At 39.5% G+C, this 20,660-nt stretch overlaps 2 protein-coding genes across 2 annotated transcripts; one reads left to right on the top strand and one right to left on the bottom strand.

Moving 5' to 3' along the window:
• Nucleotides 1–972: 972 nt before the first annotated feature.
• LOC144641812 (uncharacterized) lies at nucleotides 973–2,729 on the top strand. Its single transcript, XM_078500835.1, has one exon. It carries the CDS (start codon nucleotides 1,773–1,775, stop codon nucleotides 2,304–2,306), a length of 534 nt encoding a protein of 177 aa, XP_078356961.1. The 5' UTR covers nucleotides 973–1,772; the 3' UTR covers nucleotides 2,307–2,729.
• Nucleotides 2,730–8,739: 6,010 nt separating this feature from the next.
• LOC144643215 (4-hydroxy-2-oxoglutarate aldolase, mitochondrial-like) lies at nucleotides 8,740–19,582 on the bottom strand. Its single transcript, XM_078502402.1, has 7 exons — nucleotides 19,278–19,582; nucleotides 12,856–12,984; nucleotides 11,593–11,720; nucleotides 10,844–10,978; nucleotides 10,197–10,293; nucleotides 9,695–9,828; nucleotides 8,740–9,303 (listed from the first exon to the last, which is right to left on the bottom strand). The coding sequence occupies exons 1-7, from the start codon at nucleotides 19,573–19,575 to the stop codon at nucleotides 9,148–9,150; spliced, it is 1,077 nt and encodes a 358-aa protein (XP_078358528.1). The 5' UTR covers nucleotides 19,576–19,582; the 3' UTR covers nucleotides 8,740–9,147.
• Nucleotides 19,583–20,660: the final 1,078 nt, after the last annotated feature.

Genomic DNA, 20,660 nt, shown 5'->3' with positions numbered 1-20,660 from the left:
AGATTTTTGCTAGATTTTTTTGCAAGATTTTTTCGGAGTTTTTATTGCTTTGAAAATGAAATGACCTTAAACACAGAAATAAATAGCGAGCGTAAAAGTTCTGCCGCACATTGTTTTCCACGACATCTACCGGGTAGCAATTCCCACTACATAAAGTTTCTAGTCGTGTAATAAATCTCTTATTAACCAAGCTTGCTCGGGACCGTACTGTCAAGACCTCGGGCTAATATTCGCCCAGTACGGCCCTCGCGCGTGGTTAATAAGATATATTTCTCAAACAATTTGCAAATATGAATGATGGACAGTGGTTGTATTTTATTTATGTTATTAATTTCTGTATAAAAATATGAACTCTTCAATATATAATTGATTATGAATTAATATCATATACTGATTCAGTTTTTTTGCATATGTTTGTGTCTAAATTTCCCCATGGACTTTACACACAAATATGTGGAAAACTTACAAAAGGCTAGTATGAGAAGTGATAAATTCATCCTTCTTTGGTGTGGCAAGAAATGGAAAAACTGAAGACGTACATGGAACAGCAGTGTTCATCAGGGAAAAGGTCTATGTAGGGAATTTCACTTAAAAAGCTGAAGTCAAATAAAAAATCTCCAACCCCTAACAGATGATAAAGAAATGATAGGTCCCTTGATTTTTTTTTAGCAAAGGGGGTGGGTCATGTAATTTTCAACCCCCTGTCAGGGGTGGGTTAGTCGGTTTTGAGCCAGACGGAAGGGGTGGGTCACAAATTTTTGAGCCACCACTTTTCCAATTGCTCCGGCCCACCCCCCCTGATACTTATTGACCAGTCCCTAAAGCAACCTGAATCGAGCCAAATTTCGTATGTTTTAGGATTTTAGGTATTTTAGCTTAACCCTTATTATGCTAAGCCCGGATTTTTCAGTTTGGAAAATTTTCGACTACAATAGACCAAAAAATTTCTAAACGTCATTTGATCGTTTCCCATCATTTTCTCAACATTCCCGAAGTCTTCCGAAGGTTGCCGAGAAGGATACGAAGTTGTTTCGTCAATATCCATATAAGGGAGTAAACGCTTCTGCCAGCGTTTCATAACAACATCGGTTCGAAATGATTCAAATTTCCGGGTGCGAAAATTAAAACTGAAAAGTGGTGTTTGCCTGAACCCTGGCTGCCGTGCCAAACGCCGTCAATTAGCCACTTACTCTCGTGACCAGCTTTTTTGCATCGAACAATAACAGGATTACTGGTTGTCAAACTGTAATGTCTTAAGGAGGCATTTGTTAATTTCAATATCAAAGCCCTGAAATGCATACTTCTCTCATAAGCATAAGCGCTCTGATGAGTTCTCAAAGGAACTTGGACGTTCGTGAGCGCTGGGCAATTTGTTACACATCTTGTGATTTTCGTCTCTGACCGTTTTCCATTTATTCCAAGAGCTTACGTTGTGGATGGTTTCCGTAGCGACTAGCTAACAAAGGTACTGTACAAATCCATCACGTCACTCAATGTCGTCATTTTAATGACAAAGCACTTGGACATAAAACGTAACAATAAAACTATTTCATAACCAGCTTGAACTAGATTACGGAAAAGCTTACAAGCACTTTCACACGAAACAGTTGGAGCTAACTGCACTTCTGTGGATCAGACAAGAATTCATGTAATCTGCGTCAAGAATTCAAAACACTGTCCCTGTCTGCCATCTCTTGACAGAATCTTAATCTCCGTGCTGCCGTCTGAAGAGACAAAAGAAAGTGTAATTTATTCGTACAAGCTTTATTCACATGTTTGGCGTCATGGCTCACGATTCCGCGCGGCAAAGGGTCCGATCTCGGGATAGCAAAACGCAAGAAGAGATTGAACGCCAACACACGCTATTGGCTGCAGATCTTGATAAGAGAGCTTTGAAAGGAAACGCTAAAGTGGAAGATTGGAGGCATCACAAAGAGTTCACAGGGCTGTCCAAGAAGGAGAAAAGGGAACGATTCCAAATACGACAACAGCGAAATGAAATTTTGGATGAGTTAAAAAAGGTGCGACGCGGTTATACGGGGCATTACGATGACTCGAAATCACCGATAGAGAACATTCAGAGTGCCCTGAAGCAACAATGCCTAACACCACTAAGAAGTTCAAGACTGGATGTTCCTAATGCCTATCCAATTAGAAAAGCCAAATCGATGGAGTCGATGCCCGTTGTAAAACCCACAAGCGTTACATCCGGAGAGAGTGATTTTCAGCAGCGGCCCAAGAGTGGCCATTCGGCTAAGAAACCCTCGCCAAAGGCTACGAGAGTAAAACCTAAAAAAGATGAATAATTACATTATATTTGCAGAAATGACGGGGGAAATCGAATAAAAAATAAGTTGACATTGCAACAATGACAACAATGCATAGTTATTACTTGAATTAATGTCCAATGTTCGCTTGCTCTTTGATCGTTAATTGAGGGTAATTTACACGTAAGGTATACTGACATATTAAAAGCGTCACTGGAGTCCAGATGTGATTAAAATGGTTTTTTATGAGGTGGGATGAGGTGAGAAAAGGGTCCTTGCAATTTGCCATTTGTCAGACTGTAGAAAGAGATTGCAAATAACGTAAGTAAACAATTGCCTTGGTAATAAAACTGCACTGACTGCTATTTGAGGTGATAATTGTTCATAGCTAATTTACGTGATAATATATATCGGTCGAACAAAAATTCAATGATGCACTAAATAAAGATTTACAGAAATCAGAGGTACTAGCTGGCTCAGTGATTCTTAACGAAACTTTAGTAGTGTTAAGTAGCTAAAGAAGTTTAATTTATTACAGATTGTTGTTTGCATACGGATTCCAGAAGACCCTTTGTCTGGCCAGTGATGACACAGTGATGATTTGATACGATTTTTAATACGTTTTTCCTGAATTTGACAAGTCAAGTCAGTCGAAGTCAAACAAATATAGAAAAAAAGGCAACTTAAAGGGATCGACGCTAAGCTCAAAAATCTGCCGTGTAACAACTATATGCCAAATGAGCAGAAATATCAAACATAGATAAATTGCAGTTTTGTGCTACCAGCTTGTAGTCCGGCGGCATAGCTGAAAAATTGTGTTATTTTTGTTACTAATCTCGTATTTTGCAGATCAATAGAGATGTGTACGGCGATTAACTTCTGCTATAGAACCACTCTCAGTTCTCACCGTATTGCCCGTAAATCAAGTTTTTCCTCGCTGAGACCCCCCGCGAAGACGTACGTCATCTTTTAGTAACTCAGGAATGACTCAATCACTTGCGCAAAAAAGTTAAACTTTTGTATTAATTTAAACATTTACTTCTAAAAAAATAAAAAAATTGTTGTATAAATGAGCCATTCAAACAAACAAATACAAAAAAGTGGATAATTATGCGTGCAAACATTGAATGCAAATTTGTTACTTGCTGCTGATTGTCTTTCCTTGCCCGTTTTTTGGCAATAATATTTTCGCAATGGCATTTTAGCACAGGCCAAAGGGAAAAATGTTGACCGGATTTTCAGTGACCAGCTGGCATTACTGGGCCGTTTTTTAGACTTTTTAGGTCAGCTATATCTTCTAGTAAAAAAAAAATATGAAGAAATCATCAGGCCAAAATGTGAGAGCAAATGCGTATTTTGCCAAGAACATACGAGCAAGAACAGTGAATGCCCAGCAAACTCGAAACGGAGCAACCGTGGTGCTGGATATTTCACCCTTGAAAAGGATTTGCAGAGTTTTTATGAGACTTAAGAACTTCACATAGACTTAGCAGAGCCAGATGTAGAATAGAGAATTGCTGAGACGCGTTTGAGGCCTCATGGGCTAGGTCATACCACGTACCATATTTCGGGAACTAAATTTCGCGAAAATGGAAAGGGCATATTTCGATTCGCCGGACTTATTATTCGCACTTTGGCCAAAAAAAAGTACGTTAAAACATAAAAACACAATAAAAATCTTTAAAAATAAATTTTTCGCGGGTCGCGGGATCTTTAATTTCGCGATTTTCGAAAATTGCGAAAATTAAGTCCTACCAACATAAGTATCAATAAGGTAGTAAAATACTACCGAATTGAAAACGCTTCAGTAGGAATCAGGAGCCCATTACTAATGGGCTCCTGTTGGAATCGAATGAAAGGAAAGTGAAGGAAATGCATCGCAGATACCAGATGATACTGAAAAGCGCACGAGATGTGATATTGCTAGTACGACTGTAGGACAGAAAATCTGTTTCTTTTAGGGGGGGGGGGGGGGGGGCAAGCCACTTGGGGGAAACGAATATTTCGTGCAAGCACCATAGAGCTAGTATCCCCGCCCCCAAGTGTTAAACGTGTATAAGCTCTCTACTGCCTTTTTTAGATTGCGCTCATTCCGAGGCGATGATAAGTCACACTATAACTGCTATTGGCAAAGCCGTAGAGTACGTAAGTCCGGGACAAACTGTGGTTATTGCTTGCGATCAGTCGCTCTTGCTTTAGCAAAAACATTCGAGTCATGCTTGGTGGTCTTCACATCGAGCAGGCGGCACTAAAGGCTTTCAGGACACAAGCTAAGATTACTACAGCAGGAAAAAAGCGGAATCGCATCTCAACTGTGCATATATTACGCGTACTAGGTACACTCATAAGGAAACTGCAGCAAGTTTGTTTATTCTTCAGAAACATAAATGCAGGAAATAGGTGAAATCTGCTCAAATGGGAGAAGAAGCTGATTCCATTTCCACGTGGAGAAGTAAGAAAGAAACCACGATCCCTATACAATTTAAACTCATCAAAGGGGACGGCGGGGCGATAGGCCTGACAGAGAATACAAGTGTGTTGCTAAGGTGGATGGTATCTGGACCTGAACTAGCGAGATTGGTCCTCAGACAGTTCGAAAATAGTGATGAAGACAACCACCCACATGCTGCCCCATCACAAGTACTTTCAATGCAAGTAAAACAAGGTTCAAGGATCAACAATGTAATAGAGGGGGCTGGGCAATCTTTTGAGGAGACCAGTCAATTTGATCTAGGAAAGGAACAGCGGAAATACAAGTCCCGTCCCGAACAGATTGTCCATTGTTTTCCAAAGGCAATATTGGTTGGCAGAATCGCAAAGGCAACCTCGATAATCAACATCGTTATCTAATAGAGGAACCAAGGTATCGCACCTGGACGTTCAGCGAGGAAACATGGTGACCGATACGGTACGGTGCACACTGCCTGACGCTGCAATGTTATAATAATTGCCTTGCACTTCACTGTGTCTCTGTGCGTGTCATGGAAAATGTTTAAGCATAGTTAGTAGAGGTTTAAGAAAATAGTTTCCAGACAGCATTTTGATCTAGAAAAACACGATATCTATAGCTATGTGTATGTCACTAGAGCTGCTAGCGGTGATAAGCTATATCAACTCAGCAGTTATCTAGGTTGTCATATTAACACATGGCAAGTTTCAACATTGTACCTCTAAAGAGAAGTATTCAACACAACACACAACACAACAACAAAACGTTAACACTTCATTTGTACCCTAAATTAAATTAAAATTTTAATACAAGAAGAATAAAAATAAATTAAGTTGGCAAATGAGATTGGGCAGTCATCCTTAGTGTTAATTATAAATACAATAATTTCTAAAATGGGTCGGGTACTTAGGAATAAGATAACAAAATACAGAAACACACAGACGGACAAAAAATAAGAAGCTTACTTATTATAATTTAGTGAAAATAAGCTGGAAAATGGATTATAATTATGGACAGATAAACTAACAGAAGAAAGGAATTAAAGTGTGAATGATGAGTAATTTTGTTGTTTAATTTCCTGATCTGAAATTGCAAACAATGCATAACTTGCATAAATTAAGATGCGGTTACCATGGCGATGGTATTTTATTCCGTTGTACATCTCGGCAGAGCCGCTTCTGGCCATCGTTACACGCAAACACATTTAAATCACCCGTTAAACATGCAGAAAATCGCTTTTCACATGTAGCTCATTTAAATGCAGTTTCCATGGAAACAGCGTCTCTGTAGAGGTGGTTCTATAGCTTAAACTGTTTACTTCGATAGTCTCTCGCTGTGTGCCAAATTTCAGGCTGGTAACAAGAAGTGCACAATTCAGCCGAAATTTTGAGCTATGCCGCCGGACTATTGGGCCAAAGGCTTAGGCTGATGATATGCAGGGGAATTAATAACTTTCGCCTATTACACTACTTACACAGCTCAGAGGACCAATATAGCTAAAATCAGCCAATCAGATTGGAGTTTTGTAGTGGATTAGGTAAAGTTAATTCTTACATAGTTGTGACTTAACGATATAAAAAATTAGAGAGCACTTAAGTATGGTAAAAGTCTCTTTTTTCTATAATTAATTCAGACCACTTTTTTGTGAGGAACGAATGATTTGTGACCAGTTAGGACTTCATTTGCCATAACCATTTTCAAACCTGGCCGCTTTGTCCAATCCAGGGGGGGGGGGGGGGAAGCAACTTCCCATACATTCTCTTATATGAATTCTGAGCGATGCTCTCACAACTTGCAAAGCAATCATCGGGGCGGTAGTCAGCGGATCTCTTTACGGCGCATGAGCAGCTCCTTTCTTTGTGAACTTGCCAAAACAATAACAACATGGGACCAGTGAGAGAGTTCGATTATTCTTTTTTTATAGTAATGAAAAATAAGGCTTTCTAAGTTTTGTCTTTAAAGCAGCGAAAATTTCTCCGGAAGGGTTCTTGGTGTAAATATGTGATGTTTGTTATGAAATAAAACCATCACAGAAATGGTAATGAAAACGTGGCGATTGAATATTCCCGCGCCGGTCGGAGCTATTGTTCTTGCTCTATTGTTTCGAGGTTGTTTGTTGCCTTGGTCGTTCTTTGTTTTACCTCATTTACAATCCCCATGTGGGCCAGTTGAAAATCGTGGTACAAACATTTGCATTTCAGCACTGAAAAGTAGCACGGTATCACAAAATTCTGCGTTCTTAAAACTACACGACGATGACGAAATTTTCGGATGAAAACACTGCTTTTAGATTTTTAGTTAAGAGAATTGAATCCCTTTATAGTAAGTTATTCCACGGCATGGTAGTCGTGATTGCCATAGCTTCCATTTCGCGGGAACAGATTGCCTGTTGCATCGTACAAAAACCGCTGACTACATCGTGAATTGATCGCGTTGCAAGTTGTGAGAGCATCGCTACTCGGTCCCAGACCTCGTTTCTCCCCCCCCCCCCCCCTGGTCCAATCGAATAAAAAAATTCGTTAAAAAAAATTTCTTCTTCTTTTTCGTTTGAATTGTTCACAGCACTTTTTCAATCATCAAGTCGTATAATAAATCACTTATTAACTAAGGTTGCACACCAACTGGAATATTATTTACCAAAACACTTTACGCGTTCAACCGTACAGCTGAAGTTTACGAGCCCTTTGTAAAAGTAAAAAGACACTTTGATGAAAAGCTAACATTCCAAAAGTCAGCAGCTGAGACCTGCTGTGGTGGTTAATACTCTTGTCATCTACAGTTGAGCGTGATTTCAGAAAGTTCAAAATGTACCTGGCTCTCAGGAAAGGCACTGAAAACAAACAACGTTTGCTGTAGTGCCGCACCCTGCCTTCACCCAACAAATGCAATGAACCCGTTTATATTAGGAAGTGAAGTTTGTGAAAATGGATTACAGATGGGAATTTACGGAGGATGGAGATGGATCAGTCACAGAAGTAGGATTTTTTCTCAACGCAGAAATCCTTGCCGGCAGCAATTGTTTTACGTCGTTTAGTTAGTACATTTACAGCTAACAAAGCTATGGTTTTAGTTGCTCGCGACCAGTTCCGCCCTTAAATCGCTTCTAAATCGCGGTGCTCGCGACCAGTTCCGCCCTTAAATCGCTTCTAGCCTGCTTATTATCCTAATGCATAACTTTATCTGACGGAAAACTATATACCATTTCAGATCTTCGAGAATTCTCTAACCGACTATTGTCGTTTGAGGTTACTAAACAGCATGACGTAGTCATAATGTTCGTGATATTTCTGATAAAATCAAAAGAATCGTGTTTGGGCGTGCGAAAGTTGTTTTGCACTCGCTTCAATTTTCGCACGGCCAAAATGTGAAAAATATTTCTTCGAACTTTTAATACAAGAACGCTTCCTAGGCAGGCTAAGGAGCTGTAAGTAAAAGTAAATTACTAGCTGTTTGCTCAGTTTGCTGTCAACTGGCTCAGTTGCGAGTTTCAGTTCTTTATACTTTTTATGTCACAGGGAAACACAAGATATTCGGTATTTTGATGTCTTTATTTTCGTTGTATATCGTGATTTATATTACATGAATCAATTTTACTACAATTTTGTAGGAGGCATAAGTTTGCACATTATGAACGTACAATAACAGGTACACACCTTCACACCATACTTATTGTAATTCAATCTAATTTAATCTAAATTCATATTAAAAACTATAAAATTATTTTTACTCCATTATCAGACCACTCTTAGTTATAAGGTTTTGTTCCTTTTTTCGAAGTTTAAAGCTTGCTACATTCTTAGAAGTAGACAAAGAAAAAGTTAACTTAAACATATTACACACAAAAGACCCTTATAAAGGCCGATTTACACGGTACGATTTTGTCGCTTGCGACATGCCTACGACAGGCCTACGACACGAATTGTGTCGTGTAAATCAAACCTACAACTCGCTTACGACTGTCGTAGGCGTGTCGTAAGATTATCGCATGCGATAAAATCGTACCGTGTAAATCGGCCTTAAGTGTGCTAGCATTAAAACAATACAAATCACCCCTCCCTCAAATCACACACCACTCAGTCCCAAGACATTTTAAAGCTTTATTGAAAAGCTATCTGTGTGAGTGTGAGTGTATTGCCTCTATACGCCATGTGGCGCAAGGTCCGATATCACACACTGAAGAAGGTCTAGCTGTTATTGTAGTCTGCGACCATTTAATAGTACTAAGTCTCATTTTGACGAAAATTAGGAGACCCTGAGTAAACAAGCCTATGTATGCGAGTACTTCTTCTAGAAAATCTATATCTCTTATTGCTCCATTCTGTCTACAAATCAAGGAAGTCCCCTCGGAACTCCACACTTTTTTAACATTTCGAACTTAATCTCTAGACAAAATAGACCAGGTTAAAAGTTTTGTTGATAGTATGATTTCATTTAACCCTCATATCCTCCAAACAGCTTGAAAATCTCTCTTAATTCAGCTATTTGCGGATCTTTCAGCGGTTGAAGTGGTGATCTTGTTGGACCGCCATAGTAACCGAAAAACTCCATGGATTTTTTCAATCCGGGAACACCAAATGTCTTGGTCACCTAAATAAACAGAACAGAAATAAGAAACAAATAAAACACAACGTCGAAAGATTTACGTGTGGGATAAGAAAAAAACTATAACCGTTTGCGTAAAAACGAACATAAATAATCAAACTACCTAAGACTACATAAGTTTGATTCTCTCAAATTGAACTTGGGACTACAGTGTTTTAGCTTGTAGTCAGAATGAAGAATTAGTCCCAAGTTGCCTCGGCCATTCGGCTCTGAGAGTAAAACGATTGGTAGACGAAGGTTGACGAACGTAAAACGAGCAAGGAACGAGAACTAACTAACACACACGAAGGTGACACTCACAAAACGGTTGAGTCACGAATTCAACGGAGAAATATGAGCAGACTAGTATATATATGTACCATAAAAAAGTGCTTACCACTGTGTTTGGTAGAATTAACTTGTGTTGCAGAAGCTTAGCTTCTTCCATTTTGCCGTGTTTGTGCAATTCATGAAGTTTACAAACTTCTCTTCCCAAAACGTTTGCCAAAGCGCACACACCACCAACGGCACCTTAAAATAGTCGCAAAAAAGTTGCGTTAGAAAGCAGAGCTACAAACAGTGCAATTTATTACAATTAAGATACTGTCTCCAGTAACACTTCCAGTAAAATTTACAGTTGTGACGAGTTTTTCCGGTGGAGTTTAATTGAACCTCAGGTTTCGCAAAGGATGTTGCTAAGAAAGGGATCACGTGACAACTTTCCGTCTTCTCGCTAGTTTTCGTTTAACATTTCGATTGGTTGTTAAACTCGGAAACCTTTCGGGCGTACTTTAGCCTCCCACGCAGTCGTTCTTAGGGGCGATCGTGTTTCACTGCGTGGAAGGCTAGGCGTACTTCGGATGTGTTTAGTTTTCCCGAAGACATGTCAACTTACTTACCAAGGCAGTAAGAAGCGAAAAGAAAACTTGCTGATCCAGCTAAAACTTGGAAATTGTTTCCAGTGGTCTTGTGGATTACGTAACCAATCTTAGTGATCTGAAAAAAAAAAAAAATTTAAAACAAAATTATTATTACGGGAAAATGCACAATGCACTGAGCGATGAGGTGGCGCTATCTCAAGCATTTTATCTTTCCCTACGGAGTTCTTAATTCCCAAGATCTGTAAGAATTTTTTATGACAGTATTTTTTGCCCTGCAAAGTTGCTGTCTATCCAATAGGTTAAGAGGGTTTCGAGACATAGGCTCAAATTGATAAAACAAACACATTTCCAAACATCTCTTTAAATTGTTGAAAAGCAATTTCCCTTATTGACCACTCACTTGTAAATTCAAACTAGCAGGCACTTTGAACGCATTAAGGGTTTTTTTTTGGGATAGGGAATGTTCAAACAACCAATCAGAGAAAAGAGCCTTATCGGCTTATTAATCGTAGACTCACTCGCATTAACTTTGTCCACGCTTTTCGTCGCTTACAAGCTTATTAGCAATACACGTTTTTCTCCCAGGTCTGACAGGTTTGTTTCATACAGACCTTTTCACTTTCAAATCCAGTCAAAAAATTGAAATACAATGATGTTTTACATACATCCCCACCACTGTCCTTGAGCGCGATGATGTTAGGATGAGACGATAGTTTAATAATGCAGTCTGCAGGCATATCAATCCCAGTATTTGCTGGCACACTGTACAGGATAACAGGAATTGGAGAACTGTCAGCAACCTGGCGGAAAATAAAGTTTTTAATGACCCCATCAGCAGCACTATGATTAAGGAGTGAACCACTAAACTTTTAGGGATGGTGGGGGTTGAGGTTTTTTCAGTCATGTTTGTTATATGTGATACATACATTTTTGCTCAGAATTGGATAAGAAACTCGAATTGAAATTTCCTGAGATTGAAGAACAACATGCGTGTCAGACCAGCCACGAAAGTATTCATTAACAATTTACGTTACGCAATTGGGAATGCTTACGCGATGTAAGGCCAGATTGCACCATCATTTCGACGCTTTTTAAGCGGGACTTCGAACGCGATGTTCGACGAGTTAGCTTTCACTGAAAGGTCTCTGATGAGTCTCTTGGCGGAGACGAAACATGCGTGTCAGACCAGCCACGAAAGTATTCATTAACAATTTACGTTACGCAATTGGGAATGCTTACGCGATGTAAGGCCAGATTGCACCATCATTTCGACGCTAGCGGGACTTCGAACGCGATGTTAGACAAGTTAGCTTCACCGAAAGGTCTCTGATGAGTCTCTTGGCGGAGACGAAACATGCGTGTCAGACCAGCCACGAAAGAATTGAAAGTGATCATTTTAATTGATGTACAGTACCTGAGTAAAGTGCTTCTCTAGAGCTTCTGATGTCATACCGTTCTTGTAGTAACAAGGTGTTATGACAAGTGCTGCGTCAGCACCTGCCTCAGCCATTTTATTTGTCATCTCTATAGTGTCCCTTGTGGCTATGAGTAGAGAATAAAGATAATAAATATTTCTTATTCTATAAAAGAACAGTTCACCTATTAAATAGATTTAGCCAGCCTAAACGGAGCTCCCCGGTACTTTCCCTTAAAAAATCTGATTCACTGACGTGGCTGTGGCCCGCATCCAATGCCATTTTTCGGTCAGCGATCACTTTATAAAAACAGTTACCTCGATGAGTATACACCTGAGCCCGCGATATCACGTGATACTGGTCGCGGATCCTTGTTGACAGCTGTCAATTGACCATAACTTGGATGCCCATTAACAAATAGATGAGTGTTTATCTATTCGTGCGCACACCGTACGTACGCCGTACGCGCCCCACCTCCGCTGCCATGATGACCATGAGAACTCAAGTTCATGGTTTTCCTATTTCTGCGAATTTTCTTGGGTTGGGGCTCCGCTCTCGGCCTTCGGGCCGCTGTGGGCTCCGCTATTAATGGATTAGATGGATGGGTTTTCCACAATGGCGCAGACCGTTCACGAAAAAGCCTTCCAGATCTACACATGTTTAAGAAAGCTATTTCACAATACATTGACTTGCTTGTTTATTTCAGAGCCCAAAATAACCTTTGAGCCAAACTAAACGTGAGATAGAAGAACAACTGAACTGAGGTCTTAATAAAACATAAGGTAACAAGGGTGGTTGTCATTGGGAAGGATTCAGACAAATTTACATCACCACAACACCTACCCTCCTACGCAGACCATCGTTCTTTGGGGGAGAAACACGTGGCGAGCCCAAAGAACGTCCGCGTAGTAGGCTATTCAACACCTCAAGCCAAGATTTTTCCTACCTAGAATATGGCGGTTTTCCTTGAGTGTCAAGTAAATTGCGTTTGCTTTGGTTTTGCACTACGCTGAGTGATTGGCTTAAATATCTCGCGCCACTCTCTCAGCCAATCAGAACTAAAACCAAAACCAATCGTGACTCGCTCGCGCACGCTTTCCCGCGCTTCGTGCCAGCTACATGTATTTGCTTCGAGTTTTGATTGGTTCACTGGATTGTCTGTGTCCTTTGTGATTGGCCAGAGTAATTACTTTGGTTTTGGTTTAACGACACTCAATTGAAAACTGCTCTTACTATGTTCTTTCTTGTGTGTGTTTTCTTACCTTCACAACCCGATCCTGCCAAAACAAGTTTGTCTTTTGGCGCAAGCTCTCTCACCTTTCGTACTAATTCAATCTTCTCTTCAGGTCTCATAAATGCATATTCACCATTGGAGCCTTGAACAACATACCCTGTAATACAATCCATACAATGTATGATTATTTATTTTCTTGTCCATAAGGCTGAGGGCATTTCGGAGGTGTACATGTTCATCACCGATAATGTGTGGTTCCAGAAAATGTCCACACTCCCCCAACAGAAGGGATTGGAAATTCTCGGGGGCAGGAGGGGGTCTTAAAGGCCAAAACCTTTAAGGAAAAATTATGTATAAAGCTTGGAGTTTCCAGAGGGGAGGGGAGGGTCTTTAAGAAAAATCCCTTCCGTGGGGGAGGCATGGATAATTTATGGAACTACACGAAAGTTCGACAGTTCCCCTAAAATTTTTGCATCAAGTTCCCTTTAATAGTGGACATACCCCTTGTTCCCCTCAAACTAATCCAACTATATCCCCTGTTCCCTTGAAATAAATGACTGTATTCCCTTGTTCCAAAAAGAAACACCTTGGAAGCCCTTATCACGCCTTCACAGTACAAGATCTCTGGGACATTGTTTTGGGAATTTGTTAAGTCAGTTCCAAAGAAAAAACTTAAGAGTCCATTACAAGAAAAAAGTGAGAAAAAATATGTTAATGGTAATTTGGGGTATTGAGTCTCGTTACAGATGCCTGTATGAACATGCATGTACCATATTTTTGTCATTTTTTTTCTAAAAATCATTCATTCAGTAACAAAAAGTTTACTGGTTTCTTCAATATTAACCAAAAAATGCATAAGGGGGTAAAAAGTGTCATATTGTTTCCCTGTGTTGTCATTGTTAAAAATGGAAGTTTGTTGTTGTTATTGAAGAGCACCATAGTTTTATATTGTTTATGCCACTAGCTTCCTGTAAAGGTTAATTAGTTAAATATAAACATGTGCCATTAAATGCATCTGCCTATTAGGTATTGACACCCGATATTGTTTTGCTATATTTTTAGCATTGATTGTAAGAATGCACATGTTCATCTATTTCAAACACTTCTTCAATATTTATCACATGGACTGTTTGTCTGTGCATTACATAAAATCAATCAACATTGTTTGTGATAACAAGAAGAGTTATTAAATACATATGTGAAGTGATGCTTCGCTTAACATGCTGTGAAGTTCCGAAAGTAATAATACCCTGAAAGTAGTGAAAAATGTCGTGGTCGTTAGTAAATCCTAAAAAAAAGCAACCGTCCGATAGCAGCAGTCTCTCTCCTACCCCCGGGGTGGGTACTTGACCTAAGTTTAGGTATAGGGGTGTCACTGGGGGTTTGAATCCCTGACCCTGTTTAGGACAATAAAAACTTAAAATGCCTACCCTGTGTAGGACAACACCCCCTATTTTAAGACCCTATTTAGGACAAAGGACAACATCAACAATCATTTACACTACCGGTATATTATGATTGCCTCCTGTACGCGATGTTTGACACATTGAAATGCAAAAACACCGATCCCACCAAATAAAAATGCTTTCTATTGATGCGAAAGTGAAAACAAATGTAAAAACATGGACGACAGTCTTTCAGCCATACCCTGTCTAGTACAGCTTCAGGCCCTGTTTAGGACAGAGGAGCTTGAAATTATATACCCTGTTCAGGGTCGGAGGAGTCAAAAACCATAGCCCCCCCCCACCCCCCGGGGGCTCCTACCCAAAAGTGGCGACCCCTCAAAGTAGCGTGGGAAAGACTGCTAAATCCGAAACTATGGGGGGTCATATTTTTCGCTTCGGTATTTTCTGCTTGTGTCTGTTGCTTGTAGTCTCATGTTGTCTGGGGGGACTCTGGGTGTCATAGTCTCTCTCCCCCGGGAGAATCATTTGAAATATTGGTTTCCATTAATCTGTCTTTATGCATGGTCTTAAAATCGGGCGCGGGCATGCAGGCATGCGGGGCGGGGGGGGGGGGGCGGCATGCGGCGTCCCTACTCCCGCTCCCCATGCTACCCAAGCCGGCTGGCTTGGCGGTGGTTGGTAACTGGATGGATCACACGCCTCTCTGCCTCACTTGTGACCACCCTAGCTAATTTTTAAACATGGGGGGCCGCTTTGATGGTTAAAATAACATTTGGATTACGATCCTTTTTTTCAGCACTTGCCAACATACATATCAATATTATCAAATAACAAATTGCTTAGTGTCCCTGGCTGTGTATGAAGGGGACACACATTTAGGATAAACTTTAATTTTGGAAAGTCCTTGGAAGGCATAAGTAACAATTTTTATGCCATCTTGTTTAAAATCAACAATCAGCGCATGAACATTCCATTGTTTTAATTCCTATTTTTAAATGTGACAACAATATTTTGAAAATATTTTACTTATAGTATAGAGCCCTAATATACTAGTGAAAGTGTCCTTAGCTCAAAATAGATGATCAACTCTAAAATTCCCTGCATTCATATATTGTCCCCACTTAAAGTTAAATGAAACAGTTCTGAAACAACTCACTCACAACAACTGGAAGGTTATTATGTAACAACTTTCAGGTACAACATTTTAAAGTTAATTCACTGCAATACTTCTAAGACAGCACATTTAAAAAATAAGCTTAAATATTTCCTGTTCATAATCCTTCTCAATCTTTCAGTGTTAACCATCGTTGTTCATTTATGTTTTTTTTATGAATTTTGTTGTTGTTTTTCTACCTTTAGTTAGCAAACTAATTTTGAGCTGTTCTTTACTTAAAGGTAATTTTTTATAGCACAAAAAAAGACTGAATAATTATGGACCCCCTGAGTCTCTATAAAAACTCCTCTCCTAAGTCAGCTTTATTTTTGAACAAAAGTACTTAAACAAGTTAAAAAAATTGACCTTGACTTTCTATCCCCTTTGTGTGAGACATGTTTTTGACCAAAGTACTTAAACAAGTTAAAAAAAATGCCCTTGACTTTTTATCCCCTTTGTGTGAGGCACATTTTGGCCAAAGTACTTAAACAAATTAAAAAAAAAAATTGCCCTTGTCTTTTTATCCCCCTTGTGTGAGGCATGTTTTTGCAGCAATACATATTTGGTGGTAAATGTTGTCGCACAAATATACCAGGAAGTGAATATTGGTACAAAGTAATGATTCTTTTATTCATGCTTTTTTCAAAATATGGCTGACTTTAACATCACAAATTGGCAAATATCAGTAATAAAAATGTTGTTAATGAAACATAATGCCCTAAATGACTTTAAAACTGGCGGTTCTTACAAGAAACAACAAGTACGGTAATGCTTTATACCAATGTATTACTCTAAAAAAAAAAAACACCAAAAAACCCACCAATATTAACAATATCCTGTGAAATTGTGTGGATATCGCCTGATACTTAGCTTACAAGGCCGTAGGCCAAGTTGGCTAAAATCAGACGATATTCTGAAAGAATGAGCAGGATAATTGTTTTATTATTCAACAAATTGTGAACTATAACTGTAGCTATGAAGTGCTTTGCAAGACTTAGGGTGAATCTTGGTAACCAATGTATATTTAACAATTATCCTGCGATCACGCGGTTCGCCTGTCTGCCGCGGGCCGGGCCGGGCTCGCGCCGGGGGATGTTTTCACAATTGTCCGGACTTTTGAAGCGAATGCGCGCTCAATTTCGACGAATCTTGCAACCTACGAATTCGCAGGATATCTGTGTCGGGCAGTATCGTACATTGACCTTTGGGCAGCGCGCGCATCTGTTGAATAATAATGCAGGATATCTGTTATGTACGAATGACAAGGACTTCGTAACCATATTTGGGTGTCATGACAATTTGTGAATAATAAGTTGCACTACTGTCTTACAGCTGGCATGCTTTGTTTAGATTGATATTGTGTGCACTTTCTTACATGGTGTTCCTTACAAGCCAGGAATTTCTATGGGCGAATAATCCACGAGCGTAGCCTAGTTGACTATTGCTTATAGAAAACAAAGACAAGTTGTCTAACTGTTTGAGTAGACACTACATTGTAGAAAGGATAACAGTCTAAAAACCTACAATATTAGGTATTTCTTAGTCAAAAATAAATAACTGAAACAGCTCTGAAACAACTCACTCACAACAACTGGAAGGTTAGTTATATATGTTACAACTGTTGGGTACGTTCATTCTAAATTAAATCCACTGCAATACTTGTAAGATGACACATTTGAAAAATAAGCTGAAATATTTCATGTTTGTCATTCAAATTCCTCCTCAATCTTTTGCAGGGTTTATCATCATTGCTCCTTTTTGGTTTATAATAAATTAAGTTGTTGTTTTTCTGCCTTTTAAATGGTTAGAAAAATATTATTGTGAGGTTAGACCCACTGAGTCTCTATAAAAACTCCTCTCTCCTAGGTCAGCTTTATTTTTGACAAAGCACCTAGATATACTAGTTGTAAAAATAAAACAAAAAATCTTTAAAATCCCCTCGTGTGGGACATGTTTTTGCAATACATGTTTGGTAGCAAATATTGCCAATCAATACTAGGATGAGAATATTGGTACAAAGTAGAAAAATAATTAAATATTTTATTCTCAAATTCATGCTTTGTACAAAATATGGGTAACTTTAACATCATGCCTTGACAAATTTTAAATTTAGTTAACGGAATGTGATGCCCCAGAGATGGCTTTTTAAACAGGAGGATTAACCTTGCTCTTACAATGAACAACAGTGAATACTGGATGCTTTCATTTAATAAATATAGAAGAAAGGTAAAGTCACATCTAAAAACCTCACTGATGTGTTCATAGAGGCCAAGTCTCACGCTTTTGGTGTGAGACTCACTCTTTTTGGCCCAATCTCACGCAACCACGCCATTCAGACAAAATATCACGCTTTTTTTAAATACTACAACTTGAGGGAAAAGTCTTATTAATTTAAATAAAGAGATATACTAAAGTTCAGCTGTACTTTGGTAGAGATGAACGCTAATCAAGTAGGGAAGAGCTTAAAAACAACAAACGCTTGCCCAGAATGAAGGAAATTGCTTCTCTGCGACTTACATTTTTAAAAATTTTCTGGGGGAGTATACCCCCTGACCCCCCTTACAGTACGGGCCCCTGGGTCTCACTATCGCCCCTTTGGGGCAATTCAATTTCTCACTCCATACCAACCAAAAAACTTGGCATCTATGTGTGTTGCAATATCATCTGACATTACACAAGCTTTGTTTAGATTTGGTCTTAGAGCTCACTAAGGAGTTTAAAGTACAAGTCTTCATGATCAATACCTAGGTAGCCTTACATGCAAATTTTGGTTTGTTTTAAAAGTAGCGGAACAATAATCAAGGGCATTTTTTGGCAGTGTTAATAACTATTATTGTTAGGTAATAGTTAAGTCTGTGTTTGAGCCTAGTGGCCTATCAGGGATCGATCACTAGGGGGAGCATGGATGGCGCAGTGGTGAGAAAGCTTGTGAACGTCCCACTGATAAGGCCTAAGTTTGAATCCTGGAACTGGTGTTACATGTGAGTTGTTGGTTTTGAGTTTTTGTTTGAAGGTTTTTCCCTGGTTCTCCAGTTTAACTCCCTTCACAAAAACCAACACATCTAAATTCCAATTCGATCAGGGAACAGTGGATGAAGAGCCACTGTGTGGAAATGCCACTACAAAATTCCCATTTTATTTTATTATTTTGTAAGTCAGCCCTCATCTCTGGATATATCTGGACATGACTGGGATCGCTCGATCCTGAATCCAGCGTTCTATGATCCACAGTCCAGCACGCTAATCACTACACCACCCTGCCCCCCCCCCCCGCATGCAGGGGGAGTAGCAATACTCCTGGTCACTCTTATGCCATAAAGACTTGGAACCTGAAGTGTTGTCCATTTTGGCTCAAGAATAGATTTTTCTTTTGCTAGACAGTTCATCACCCCTCTAAGAGGTATCACCTTATCTTTGACACCAGAGTTTTTGCACAGGGGAGGGGGGATGGTGATGATCCCTAAAATATTCCCTGGAGTTGATCCCCAGACTGACTATGGGATCAATATGTTGGGAAATACAATGAACTGTAGATGCCCCTGGGACCCCCCCCCCCCCCCCCCCGCCCCCTGGTGGCTCCCCTGGGTAAGGAAAAATTCAAGGCCTTTGTTAAAAGTTCAAAGGATATAAAGAGAAGGGGAATTCATAAAATTGTTATTGAAGATTAACGGGAATTTATCTTAAAAGATTCCTATACCTCGGGGAAACTCATTGATATTGCTTCACTCTTTTTACAATTCCCCTACAGTAGTTGGCCTGGGGGAACGCCAGGGGAAGCCAGCCAGTAAACTTAATTTAAGTTAAATGTACAGAATTAAATTATCTTGACGCTTTGTATTTTGTTATAAAAGACTCTTAACTCTTCGATCATAGGAATGAGCGCCCCCTTACCTCTGAATGGAATATCGTTCCACTTGCTGAAATTCTCCGTTAACTTGCCGTAGCTTACTTCTTCGTTGTCTTCAAAAGGTGTCACGATTGGAGGAAAAATTCCACTCAAATCGAGGGACGAACTACCCGTGGTAGAAAAGCCTGCCATTTTCTGAAATTGTCCCAGGAAACTGGTCCTCAAGGCAAGTGTATTGTTACACTTGACTTCTTTGTTACACCAGTGCAAATTTCTTGAAATCAAGAGGTTTAAACGAGAGAAATTTCTGCAATTCGTTTTCAGGACGAAAGCTGCCGCCATTATGCAAATGAGGTAGGGCGCTGACCAGCGTATAATAGGCGCAAGGTTAGGGTCTGCAATGCGTACATGTATTCTCTGGTATGTTTTACAAATTTGAGTACGGATGATCGCCGAAATGTGTCGCAAGAGAGCTACGGCTCTCAAAAAACTGAGAATAATCTTCGTTGACAGCCAAAGCAGACGATAACTGAAAATTAAAAGAGGTTGTTCCAGATTTATTGTCATGAAACAGGCTATCGTGATGGTTGGAAAATTATATAAAAAACAGGCTTATGAAACATTGGGGCCCCAAGGATTTCTCTTGGTTACTTAGCAACCTTGCTGACAAGCCAAAACTGCGGGCTAAGTCACTATGAGACAGATCTTAAACCGATCATGCACTTAGTAAGATCACGTAAAGATAGAAGAAGAGGCCCACACGAAAACAGTACCCCACAGGGTAAGATGACATCGTATTCCCTGAATAAAGAGGTTCCGCAGTGATCAATCATTTGAAACAATTGCGTTGTAATGCGTTGAATCACCTGTCATTTTAGTGGCTACTCTTTAATTGCTTACTGTTCATCTTAAATGATTCCCTGCATCCGCCAGTGTCATCACATTTTATTTTTAGATTAGAGCTAGAAGAATGGATCCACTTCTCATAAAAAACTGCAATGATGAATAATTACAGTAGCTCACTTTTGGCCTCAAACCTTAAAATATTATAAGTCTTACATTTGCAAATGCCCTGATCTCAGCGATTTGTTTCTCAATTCTCTGATTCGCCGAAGTTTGAAAAAAGAAAGAAAAAGAAGGTCAAAAAGCAAACTTTGCAGACCAGAGTTATTTTCAAGTCCCTTGAGTAGTCGTTGTGAATATCCCTCACTGTCTTTAGGGAAAATCCCTACCGCAACTTACTTCACTATCTTGTGTTTACCTTTTTAGTGCTAATCACTTCCGCCCATAATGGGTTTAGCATTGAAAAAGGGTGATTATTGACCCGTCAAATAAATTGTAATTAGTTTCAATTTGACCAATTTATCTCCAAAAGACTACTGATCTCACGTTGTGCGGCGTCTTTGATACATGTGGCATTATTACCT

The sequence above is a fragment of the Oculina patagonica genome, chromosome 2 (assembly GCF_052425735.1).
Source record: "Oculina patagonica isolate OP01 chromosome 2, crgOcupat, whole genome shotgun sequence".
Lineage (NCBI taxonomy): Eukaryota > Metazoa > Cnidaria > Anthozoa > Scleractinia > Oculinidae > Oculina > Oculina patagonica.
The sequence above is the reverse complement of the archived record's forward strand: the minus strand, read 5'-3'. Positions and strand labels throughout refer to the sequence as shown.